Source organism: Hibiscus syriacus, unplaced genomic scaffold (genome assembly GCF_006381635.1).
Source record: "Hibiscus syriacus cultivar Baekdansim isolate YM2019G1 unplaced genomic scaffold, ASM638163v2 tig00113124_pilon, whole genome shotgun sequence".
In the NCBI taxonomy this organism is placed as follows: Eukaryota; Viridiplantae; Streptophyta; class Magnoliopsida; order Malvales; family Malvaceae; genus Hibiscus; species Hibiscus syriacus.
This window is the reverse complement of record NW_024063444.1, coordinates 1467317-1480223: the sequence shown is the minus strand read 5'-3', so window position 1 is coordinate 1480223 and position 12907 is coordinate 1467317. Positions and strand designations below refer to the sequence as shown.

General features: G+C 38.4%; 2 protein-coding genes across 2 annotated transcripts; both read left to right on the top strand.

The window, feature by feature from the left end:
- Window positions 1-2209: 2209 nt before the first annotated feature.
- Window positions 2210-3988, top strand: LOC120185726. The gene is made up of 3 exons (XM_039189869.1): window positions 2210-2569; window positions 2681-3608; window positions 3684-3988. Exons 1-3 carry the CDS (start codon window positions 2210-2212, stop codon window positions 3986-3988), a joined length of 1593 nt encoding a protein of 530 aa, XP_039045800.1.
- A 3-nt stretch (window positions 3989-3991) lies between these two features.
- Window positions 3992-4484, top strand: LOC120185725. Its single transcript, XM_039189868.1, has 2 exons — window positions 3992-4312; window positions 4419-4484. The coding sequence occupies exons 1-2, from the start codon at window positions 3992-3994 to the stop codon at window positions 4482-4484; spliced, it is 387 nt and encodes a 128-aa protein (XP_039045799.1).
- Window positions 4485-12907: the final 8423 nt, after the last annotated feature.

Sequence of the window (12907 nt, the reverse complement as noted above, 5' to 3'; positions counted from 1 at the left end):
AACTGGGTACTTGAAAACGACCCCTGACATGTCTTGAACAAGCCTTTAATTTTGCGAAAATGGGAACCGAATCTTTAAAAACTAAGCTTTGATCTTTCCTCCTTGCCAATCTGGGTCCATCTGTTTAACGTTCCTCTAGAGCTTTACTCCCGCTTAGGCCTTAGCTACATAGCTAGTGCTATTGGTTCCCCGCTCTCTATAGATTCTGTAACAGTAGCAAAAACTCACCTTGAGTATGCTAAGCTATGTATTGAAGTAGGAGCCAAAGATACTATCCCCAAATATGTACAAGTTGAACTTAAAGAGGGGAAAAAGGTCTCCATTTTGGTGGAAGTGCCTTGGATGCCAACACGATGTAACTATTGTAAAACCTTTGGCCACAATGAAAAGAGTTGCACTCTGTCTAACAACCCAGTAAATGCCAAACCTCAAGACTAGAGGAAGAAGGAACCTTTGTCTACTGTTCTAGAAACCGATGTATCAATAGGAGGCATAGAGTTACTACAAGACAAAGATGACATCCTTCCAAAGAAAATTAATGACATAAGTGATGCTGTTGAAATGAGTGAGAACAACAAAAATGAATCCATAGGAGATCAAATTCACCTTTCTGTCACTACTGATGAAGAGTCAAGAATTAATGTGGAAAATCATATTAATGAATATGCCGAACCTAATGTGGCTCATCAAACCCATTCTGCTAAGGAGCTTTCCAATTCAACCTCTAAAGAGACACACCTCAAGAACAAAGGAGAACTTTCTTCTATCCCTAAAAAGGGGCGTGGAATACCTGTAAAAGAGAAACAAAAAGTGGATATAGCCGGCTCAACTAACCGTTTTCAAATTCTAAATGATGTTGATGATCTTTCTTCTGCTCCAGTGGAAAATCATAGAAAACCTCGTGCATCTTCACTAGGAGTGGTTTCCATTGTCAAGGAACTTAAGGTGAAGAAGAAAGACTTACTTGATAAACCTAAGAGTGCAGAGGTTGCTGGTGGGGGGGGTAAAACCATTACTCCATCACAATAATTCTTGCATTTTGGAATGTTAGAGGACTCAACTGTCCTCTTAAACAAGAAAGAGTTATTAGGAGAGCTACTAAGAATAATTTGGACGTTTTTCGTTTATTGGAAACCAGAGTGAAAATTTAAAAGTCTGCTACTATTATCAATAAAAAAATTTGCTGGCTGAAATGAAATTTCAAACTATGATCATGCCTTAAATGGTAGAATTTGGATCCTTTGGAGAAAATGTCTCAACTTCTCGATTATTCATTCTTCAAATCAGTGTTTAACAATTCAAGGACAGTTTCTAAATATTCCTCTTGTCATTACTGCTGTCTATGGAAGCAATAATGGTATTGCAAGAAGGCTCCTCTGGCAACAGTTACGTGATTTGGAAGATATTGTTGGCCAAGCCCCATGGATTATTGGAGGATACTTCAATAAAATCCTTTTTCTCTCATGAAAGTTCTGATTGCGATCTCATTAGACCTTTATCCACTTCAGATATGAGAGACTTTCAAGAAGTGCTTTTTGATCTTGACCTTACTGACCACCCTTTTTTTTGGCCCTTCCTTCACTTGGATCAAAAAACAACAGAATTCTTACCTTGCTAGAAAACTCGATAGAGTTCTAGTTAATTCTAATTGGGTGACCACCTTCAAGGACTCTCATGTAGAGTTTCAAGCTCTTGGTATCTCTGACCATTGCCTTGCTCAAGTTTCGCTAAAAAAAGAAGCTCAAACCAATAGGACAAAGCCTTTTAAATTCTTCAACTATTGGACCAATCACCCTAGTTTCATGGAGGTGGTGCAACAGTCTTGGCAGAGACCCACTTTTGGTAACCCGATGAAGATTCTTTTCACTAAGTTAAAGAGATTGAAAACCTGCCTCAAGAAACTAAACCAGACATGGTTTAGTGACCTCCCTGCAAGGGTTAAACAATTGAAATCTGTCATTGAGCAGCAACAACTAAAAACTCTTAAAGGAGAAGATGACATTGCCAAAGAACTACTCCTCCAAAGTGAGTTAAAATTTCTGGAAGAAGCTGAAACATTTTTTTCAGACAAAAAGTAAAAGTTCAATGGTTAAAGGAGGGGGATAAATGCACCAGATTTTTCCACTCAGCTGTTGCGCATAAAAATAAAAAAGACACTATTTGTATCCTCATTGATGAGAATGGCAATAGACTGGAATCATTTGATTAAATGTCTGCTGAGGTGATTCAATTCTTCACCAACTTGATTGGCACTGAAGTCCCTGCAGTCAATAATATCAATCCTAATTTGTTAAAGGATTTATTTAATTTCTCCTTGCCTACTGATAAGGCTGATTCTCTAGTGCAGGAGGTTACTAAAGAGGAGATAAAGGAGGCATTCTTCAATCAAGGAAACGAAAAATCTCCAGGCCCAGATGGATTCTCACCTTTCTTTTTTAAAAAAACTTGGCATGTTATTGAGAGTGATGTTGTTGCTGCTATATCTCAATTTTTTCAAGATTCTTTCCTCCTCCCTGCCTTCAACACAACTATTATTGCACTGGTTCCAAAGCTTCCTAACCTTAGTAAGGTTAAGGACTTTAGACCAATCTCATGTTGTTCTGTGGTCTATAAGGCTATCTCTAAGATTTTGGTTAAAAGAATGACTTCTTTTATGCCTGACCTGGTCATACTTAATTAGTCTTCTTTTGTTAAAGGGAGAAACATTACTGATAACACCTTACTGGCTCAAGAACTTGTTAGAGCTTATAGTAAGAAAAACCTCTCCCCTAGATGTTCTCTGAAAATTGACCTGCACAAAGCTTTTGACTCTCTCAATTGGAACTTTATTTCTGCCATTTTGAAGTCCATTGACCTTCCAAGGTCCTTTGTCACATGGATTGAAATTTGTTATTCTACTGCAAGCTACCCAGTCTCTTTTAATGGTAGTCTGACTGGATTCTTTAAGGGAGCCAAAGGTCTAAGGCAAGGAGACCCCCTTTCTCTTTTACTGTTTGTCCTCTCTTTGAATGTCATTTTTCATCTCCTTAATTTGGCAGCTTCTAGAGGATTATTCAACTACCACCCCAAATATAAAAAAATAGGTTTGACACACCTATCTTTTGCTGATGACCGTCTAATATTTTACAAAGGGAATGTTAATTTTGTTACTGGGGTTACTTGTGTGCTAGAAAATTTTTACGAGATTTCAGGTCTTAAACTTAATGCTTCAAAAAGTGAATTATTTGATGTTGGAATGTCCATTGCTGCAACAGAGGAAATTAAAAAGATTAAAGGCTTCAAACTTGATATTCTGCCAGTTCATTACCTTGGTATCCCTCTGCTCACTAGGAAAATTTCTGAAAAAGATTGTGTGATTCTTATCGATTCCATCAAAACAAGATTACACAACTGGTCCACTAAAACTCTTAGCTATGCAGGAAGGCTGGAACTCATCAAGATTTTTCTGTCAAGTATCACCAATTTCTGGTGTAGACAGGTTTTCCTTCCTCACTCAGTTTTGAAGAAGATCGAGCAACTATGCTCTCGGTTTTTCTGGAAGGGGACAGACAAAGCTGGTACTGGAGCAAGAGTGAGTTGGAAAAATATTTGCCACTTGAAATCTGAAGGTGGTCTTGGGTTAAAGGACATGAAAACCTAGAATAAAGCCAGCATGATTTTATTAATTAAAAAAATCCTTGCAGGCGAAGGATCTATATGGGTCGCTTGGCTACAAAACTACGTTTTTAAAAAGAAAGATTTCTGGACTGTTGATATAAACTCCACTGCCAGTTGGAGTTTAAAGAAACTGTTGAAGCTAAGACCAGAAGCTCACCAAGTTCTGTCCTCTGGAGCTTTGAATGCTACTGCAATATGGGATTTTATTCGAGAAAAAAAGCCTAAAGTTCCTTGGCAGAAACTTCTATGGTTTCCCTTGCATATTCCCAAGCATAGTCTGATAGCTTGGATGGCTTTTCTTGATAGGCTACCAACAAAAGAAAGGCTTTAAAAAATGGGACTTATCAATGAAAGCTTCTGTGTTCTCTGCAATTCAGAACTGGAAATAAGGGAGCACATGTTTCTTACTTGTCCCACGGTTGTCATCATCTGGGATTCTATTTTCTCTCTATCTGGTTTGCATTTTGTTGCTCGTTCTTGGGAAACATTTGAAGTGTGGGCTTGCTCATCATGGAAAGGCAAATCCTTGCTAACAATGGTAATGAAGATTGTTCTCAATGCTCTCATCTACATAATCTGGGATGAAAGAAACAAAAGGGTGTTCCAAGGTCGTTCCCGGTCTGTTGAAGAAATCTTTAAGGCTATAAAGGATATTGTAAGTATACAACTTAGAGGTAGGAATATAAATAGAGTTGATTGTGTTAATATTTCTCTATGCAACCATTGGGGTATTGTTGATCACTAATTCTTTTTGTATGTAGATCATTTTTGTTTTGAACCCTCTTGTATTTTGTAGCAGATTCTGCTATTTGGATAATAAAAGCTGACTTATCCAAAAAAAAAAAAAAAACTTTGTCGAAGTAGCAGCGAATTCCTTTCAAGATCTCTCCAATTGAATCAGTCATTCTGTCCTCACGAGAGAAAAAGTGTCTGTCACCCGTTGTATTGTAAACTTAAGATTTCAGAGGTAAACAAAACCAAAGGAGAAGGAGAATTTCCTGTTTATAACCATCGGGCAAAGTATAATCAAAAGTTCGAACAATATTGCCCCTAGAATTCTCCTTTTGAATCCATATATAGGGTTTCTCCTTTGAATACTTCATTTAGTTTTTCTTATCTATCGGACCTTCAGATTACACCTCATAAAATGTTGTTTCAAATTTTCTTTCATGATAGATGTTTTACAAGGAAATATAAAATCTAAATATAACTAATATCACAGGATGTAACAAATGGTAAGATAGAGGACAAAATGGAAACTAATTATTCAAAAACAAATTACTATATGATTAATCAATGATTGTTTGGAGGAGTAAACGAATATTCAAGGTACTTTGTCAAAATATCATCAACATTTGGCGAACGAGGAAGTTTAACAAGCTGCAGAAAAGATGGATTACAGCCACCAAACCAGATTATTAGTGTACCAGGGTACCAGCGACGAATATCATTAAAGATGCTCTGACTAATTCAATAGAATTATTAGACAATATAAACTAAATGATTCAATTGCAAGAGTTTTGGTGAATTTTAGCTCACCCACGAGATCAAGGTTTCTGAAGTTTCATGTCAGGGCTACAAAAATGGCATTGCCATCGGAAATGTTCATGGCCTAGGTCAGGTCCGGGTTCTGATCAGACTAATGATACTATTAAACTTTATACTAGTCCAAATCCATTTTAGCCTCTCTCATATTATTTTTCTTAAAAAAATATTTATTCAATTTTTAATTTAATATTAAATATTTTTTTATTATTAAAATTTAATATACGCAACTTAATACAATTTTTAAATGTTTATATTTTAACAGTGTTAAAAAGGGCGCAAGACACACCAAGGCGATAGGGGTATCATGGCCGAGGCACAAGGGCGCACTTTTTGAAAATAAAAGATATATATATTTTTTCTAGTTGTATAGTCAAACAAAAAGAACATATCTTGCAATGTAAACACCAAAGAGTTCATATCATCATTTTATGTATTAAGCATCACTTCAAAATTATTTACATTCTATAAAATTTTGGGTGATACGAATAATATGATTATTTAAATGTTCAACTTCAACATGAATCAATCAAGGAGAATAAATGCACATGAAGCAATTATCAATAAAAATACTAGATTAAAGATTAAATCAAATTATCAATAAAAACATTATATTAAAGATTAAATCAAATTATCAATAAAAAAACATCTAAATTATATGAGAATTCGAAATATTTAGGATGCTATCACACTCATCACCCCCTTTAACTATCCCTTATCAATATGCATAGTTATGTTACAAGGCAATTCTAATAGCTGTAACTCTCGAATCAGTAATAATACATATACAAATCATAAGGTTCTAAAAGAACACGGAACGCATACTGCATGAGTGGATGAACCATTGAAAAAAATTCTCCTTAAGATATGTAACAAACTAGAATTTAAACATTATACAAGAGTCATGAGAAATGCATAATATACTAACAAGTAAATATCAATTTCACAATACACTGATACAGATAAGATACTTCACAAAATCAAAGCAGCAGATGGCACCATTTTCAAATGTGAAGTAAAATGGTTCGATAATGTCTTTACCACATCTTTAGCATAATGTCACGGGCTAGGAACTTGGGTCTGAGACACTGATGCAAGTGTCCGACAGAGAGGTTCAAGACAGAGGATCGGGCTTGCTAAGACATTGGTGCAAGAGTCCGAAAGGGAATCTCAAGATAGTTATCGGGCTTGCCAAAGCCACTAGACTTGGCCCATCGCTTGGAGAATGCTATGGAGCCCGTTCACATTGGCCGTGCAGAAAAGGAAAGTGGCATCATATCTGAAGATGATCACAGAAGCTCGGTAAATATGGCAAGAGGCAACAAAATCAGGAAGATATTGTGGGAAAATCTTACCATATCCAGTGTGAACACCTATCCAAGGAAATAATCCTACTAATGGATGTAATTAGGAAGGATTTGGTTGTAATTCCTTGATTTAGGGGATTTTTCATTAATTGGGCAAATCTTAGCCGTTGATGTAAAACGATCTTAGCCATCGATTGAGAGGGAGCTCAACTATAAATAGAGAGCTCTCCTCCTCATTTGTAATCACCCAATTCCATTCTTCTCTTTGAGAGAGTAATATAAGCTCTGAGGCATTTGCTCTATTCTTTCTGAGTTCTTTAGTTTCTTTGTTCTTGTTGCCTAGCTCGGTGGCCAGGAGTAGCCACCTTCGTGTTAGCACTTCCACACGATAGTCCGACCTTGTCGGCATTCTAAAGCTTCCGCAATCCGAAGCCTTGAGGGCTTGGTTCCAACCTTTGTGAGTTTGCACACTCACTTAGCTTGGGTAAGGCTTACTTAGTCACCGAGAAGACCGAGGAGCGTCTAAAGCGTCTAAGGTCGCACGACCCGTCAGACCTTGACTCTGATATTCCGACGGTGTGAGGCGTCGAAGTTCTGGGGGCGTGACAATAAGCATAAGCATGGATTCGGGCAATTGGATCCTCTAGGGTGAACCTAACCCTTGCTAACCGAAAAAAAACCCAAACGACAAATAAGCACAACACAGAGAACAAAGAAAATGGAAAGGCGGCGCCTTTTTGCGCCTTAGGCGCGCCTTGCTACACCTGATCAAAGTCGCCTCGCCCAGGCCAAAATAGATTGACTGCCCATCATCCAGGGTAAAATGGAGATATCGAGTGAAACCATCGTTGGGATTGAGTAATGGCCTTGTAATGTTACTCCAAATCCAAGACCTATGCCTAGCAATGGCAAAGGGGGCAATAAACTTCTCGACTCAAACCCATTTTTTGCATCCACCACTCTCCTCCATAGGGAGAAAAGTCCGTTCCCATACCTCCATAGCCATTTATTTAGAAGAGAGCGATTTTGGATATTTACATCGAAGAAGCCGACACCACCATACTATTTAGTCTTTGTAATCTTCTCCCATTTTATCCAATGAATCGACTTATCGTCCGATGATCCCCAAATGAAATTAGCTACCATCTTATTCAACTTCGATGCAATAGCCGCAGGAAGTTTAAAGAGGGACATATAGAATACCAGCAAATTGACCAAAACCGATTTAACTAACGACAGCCGACCTCCAAACGACAACAGATTGCTTTTTCATCGGTCTAATCTTGCTTGGACTTTATTAATGATGGGTTGCCACATAGCCTTTGAATTACGACGAAAACCCAGTGGAAGTCCTAGATAATGTGTAGGGAGGGAATCGACCCACACTTGATAGAAACTGCCCATGTTAAGAGGAGAACGTTACATAAGTTGACACCATACACTTTCTTTTTTACATTCAATTTCAGCCCGGAAGAGAACTCGAAAACTCTTAGCAATCTCTTAATGTTTAAAACATAAGATTTAGAAGCATCTAGGAAAACTAGGTCATCCGCAAAGTGCAACACCTCTATGCCCTACGACCCCACCTTCACTCCTTTTATATAACCAATAGTAGAAGCCTTACGAATTAGAGCTGATAGAGCTCGGCTACAATGTTGAATAGGAATGGTGATAATGAGCACCCTGCCTTAAACCTCTGCTCATACTAAACAACCCAAAAGAAGATCCATTTATAAGAACGGAAATTGAAGCATTAGATACACATAACTGAATCCAATTTCGCCATCTTGATCCAAAACCCATCTTCTTGAGGATGAGGTCCAAAAACGACCAATCAATCGTATCATACACCTTTTTAAAATATGCTTTAATCATCACGGCCTCACAATTATTGCGCCTTAGGGAATCGATGACCACATTAGCAATTAAAGCACAATCAGTGATCTGCGTGCCTGCTGAGAAGGTGAATTGAGTTTCACCAACAACCTCGTTAATGCATCTCGCTAATCTTTTAGAAAGAACTCGCGTAAGGATTTTATAGAGACTCCCCACTAGGCTAATAGGCCTGAAATCTTCGATGTCAACCGGCGAGGATACCTTTGGTATGAGTGTTACAAAAGAATGATTAAAGGATTTGTCGAAGATTATTCCCTGATAGAAATTCTCGAAGAACACCATCACCTCACTTTTAAGATCACTCCAGACTTCTTAAAGAATTCCATATTGAAACCATCGGGGCTGGGGGGAGCACCATACCCCTCTGTTGGTTTTTGGCAAAAGTCCCGCATTGGTTGTGTATAAGGAGGAGGGGAAATTCTTTTGTTATAAATAAAGCCCTCCTCCTCCTTATTTAATCATCCCACAAATATAAGCCTTCTTCTATTTTAAAGGCTATTTGTATTCTTTCTCTCTTTGTAATATTTCCTCTATTAGTGAAATATTTTGGTGTTCTCTTTTATGTCTATTTAATAGCTATTTTCGGGTATAGTTGTTGTTAATTATTGTCCTATTAAAATTACTTGTCTTGGTAGTTCTGTCTAAGGAAAGTGGATTTTAAGAGGGACCATTGTGACCCCTCCTCTTTCCTGGGAATCTACCTTGGGGTGATTTTTAGTACAATCATTTTCACACTAGTCACCTAGATAATAGTTTCGAAGGTGAATTGTTATTGGTGGAAATTAACCCAAATATCACAACAATTGGTATCAACACTCTTGGTTTATTTTAGTATGCTTTGTGGTTGCGGCTTAGGCTGATCTTCCACATCAGAAAAATTTTCTTGGGATAATTGACATTCCGCATTGGCAGCTATTAAATATAATTTATAGCAGAAATGACAGACGCTTCTTCATCTTCAATTTTGGCAAGAAATGCTGTGACAAATGTTAGATTTGCAGTGGAGATTTTTGATGGCACCGGTCATTTCGGCATGTGGCAAAGCGAGGTTCTAGATGCCCTATTTCAGCAGGGTCTAGACATTGCTATTGAAGGAGAGAAACCAGATGATGTTGAGGAGAAAGAATGGAAGAAGATCAATAGAATGGCATGTGGTACTATTCGATCGTCTCTTTCTAGAGAGCAGAAGTATGCATTTTCTAAGGAAACTTCTGCAAGTAAATTATGGAAGGCACTAGAGGAGAAATTTTTGAAGAAAAGCGGTCAGAACAAACTCTACATGAAAAAGAGATTGTTCCGCTTCAACTATGTACCAGGTACCACTATGAATGATCACATTACTAGCTTTAATCAGCTGGTGACTGATCTGATGAATATGGACGTGACTTTTGAAGACGAAGATCTGGCTCTGATGTTGATGGGATCACTTCCTGATGAGTTTGAGTATCTTGAAACTACTCTACTTTATGGGAAGGTTGATGTGTCTCTCAGTGAAGTAACTGCTGCCTTGTATAGTTATGAATTGAGAAAGAAATACAAACAAGAAAACACAAGTGTCGAAGCAGAAGCTCTTGTTGTTAGAGGCCGTTCCAAGAGTCAGAATAAAGGAAGCAGAGGGAGATCAAAGTCAAAGTCCAGATTGAGCAAAGATGAATGTGCCTTTTGTCGAGAAAAAGGGCACTGGAAGAAAGAATGTCCCAGGCTAAAGAATAAAGGCAAACCTGAAAGGGGGAAGGCTGTCTCAGAATCAAATGTGGTCGAGTATGATGATGGAGATTCAGATTTCGCATTCGTTGCTACGCCATCAACCAGCTGTTTCAGTTCATGGTTGTTAGATTCAGCTTGTAGCCACCATATGACCCCCAATAGATAATGGTTCTTTGATTTTAAAGAACTAAAAGGTGGAATTGTCTACACAGCAAATAATTCCCCTATTGACACACTTGGGATTGGTTCAATTCGCTTGAGGAATCAGGATGGATCAATCAGAACCTTAACAGGTGTCCATTATGTACCAGATTTAATGAGAAATCTCATCTCTGTGGGAACCTTAGAGTCAAAAGGTTTAGAAGTGAGGGCAAAAGATGGGATTATGAGGATTATCTCTGGTGCACTGGTGATAATGAAGGGAATCCGAAAAAGAAACAATGTGTATTACTTTCTGGGTAGTACAATTGTTGGGACAACAACAGTGGCAGCTTCTACTTATGAACAGGAGTCAGAAGCAACCAGGTTATGGCATATGCGCTTGGGGCATGTTGGTGAAAAATCCTTGAAATTACTGATAGATCAAGGATTATTGAAGGCTGCTCGGGCTTGCAAATTAGCTTTTTGTGAGCATTGCATCAAAGGAAAGAAGATGAGGGTGAAATTTGGAACATCAATCCATGATACTAAAGGTATTTTGGATTATGTTCATTCAGATGTATGGGGGCCTTCCAAGACAACTTCATTAGGAGGAACACACTATTATGTCACATTTGTTGATGATTTTTCCCGGAGAGTTTGGGTGTATCCAATGAAGACAAAGGATGAGGTGCTAGGATTTTTCCTTAAATGGAAAAAGATGATGGAGACTCAAACAGGCAGAAAAATCAAACATCTCCGTACAGACAATGGTGGAGAGTACAAAAATGATCAATTTCTGAAAGTCTGTGAAGAGGAAGGTATTGTTAGGCACTTCACTGTCAGAGGTACACCACAACAGAATGGGGTGGCAGAGCGTATGAACCGGACATTAGTGGAGAAGGTTCGGTGTATGTTGTCTAATGCTGGGTTAGGCAAAGAATTTTGGGCTGAGGCTTTGGTCTATGCTTGTCACCTTGTCAACCGGTTACCATCGACTGCTATTGGTGGTAAAACACCATTAGAGAAATGGTTTGGAGTACCTGCTACAGATTATGATTCCTTACATGTGTTTGGTTCCACTGCATACTACAATGTTAAGGAGTCAAAGTTGGATCCAAGAGCAAAGAAGACGATCTTTATGGGGATCACCTCTGGTGTGAAAGGCTATCGTCTTTAGTGTCCAGAAACAAAGAAAATAATCTTCAGTAGGGATGTTACCTTTGATGAATCTACCATGTTGAGAAAGGTGACTTCAGAAAAATTGGAGCAGACAGATGGAACTCCCAAACAGGTGGAGTTTGAAGGAAGCAAATTTGTCCCAACCAATAAAGAAACTGATGTTGATTCTCCTATGGTAGAAGAAGAGTCAGATGAACAAGAGGTTCAGACCCAAGAACCTCCACAGCAATATGAATCAATTGCACTCAGAAAGGGAAAGAGGACCATTAGACAACCTGCTCGTTATGCTGATATGGTCTCTTTTGCATCACCAATTGCAATTGATGACGTTCCTGCCACTTTTAATGAAGCAGTTCAAAGTTCAGAACATAAAAAGTGGAGGATCGCCATGAATGAAGAAATGCAATCCCTTCAAAAGAATCAGACGTGGAAACTAGCTAGTCTTCCGAAGGGAAAGAAGGCAATTGGGTGCAAGTGGGTATATGCAAAGAAAGATGGATTTCCTGACAAGAATAACATCCGCTACAAAGCAAGATTGGTGGCTAAAGGCTACGCTCAAACGGAGGGAGTTGATTATAATGAAGTATTTTCTCCAGTTGTAAAACATTCCTCCATCAGAATTTTGTTGGCTTTGGTAGCGCAGTTGGATTTGGAACTAGTTCAGATGGATGTAAAAACTGCATTTTTACATGGAGACTTGGATGAGGAAATCTACATGACTCAGCCAGATGGATTCAAAGTTGCTGAAAAACAAGAGATGGTGTGCAAATTAGAAAAATCGCTGTACGGATTGAAGCAATCTCCAAGGCACTGGTACAAGCGATTTGACAAGTTTATGATAGGGCAGAAGTACACAAGAAGCAAATATGATCATTGTGTGTATTTACGCGAGCTAGAAGACGGATCCTATATATATCTTCTTCTTTATGTTGATGATATGCTGATAGCTTCCAGGAGTCAGACAAAAATTGCGAAACTAAAGACTCAATTGAACAGGGAGTTTGAGATGAAGGATCTTGGTGAAGCGAAGAAGATTCTAGGCATGGAGATATCAAGGGATAATAAATTGGGGAGGCTTTGTTTGTCTCAGAAAGAATATCTGAGGAAGGTACTAAAACGTTTTGGCATAAATGAGATGTCAAAACCAGTTAGTACACCTCTTGCTCCTCATTTCAAGCTCGGTGCATCCATGTCACCTAAGGATGATGCAGAACGGGAATACATGTCAAAGGTTCCGTATGCAAGTGATGTTGGTAGCTTGATGTATGCAATGGTGTGTACGAGACCCAATATTTCACATGCAATTGGGGTTGTGAGCAGTTATATGCATGATCCTGGAAAGGAGCATTGGCAAGCTGTGAAATGGATTTTGCGGTATATTCTGAACACCGTAGATGTTGGTTTGGTCTTTCAGCATGACAAACAAGATGGTCAGTGTGTGGTTGGGTATTGTGATTCAGACTATGCAGGTGATT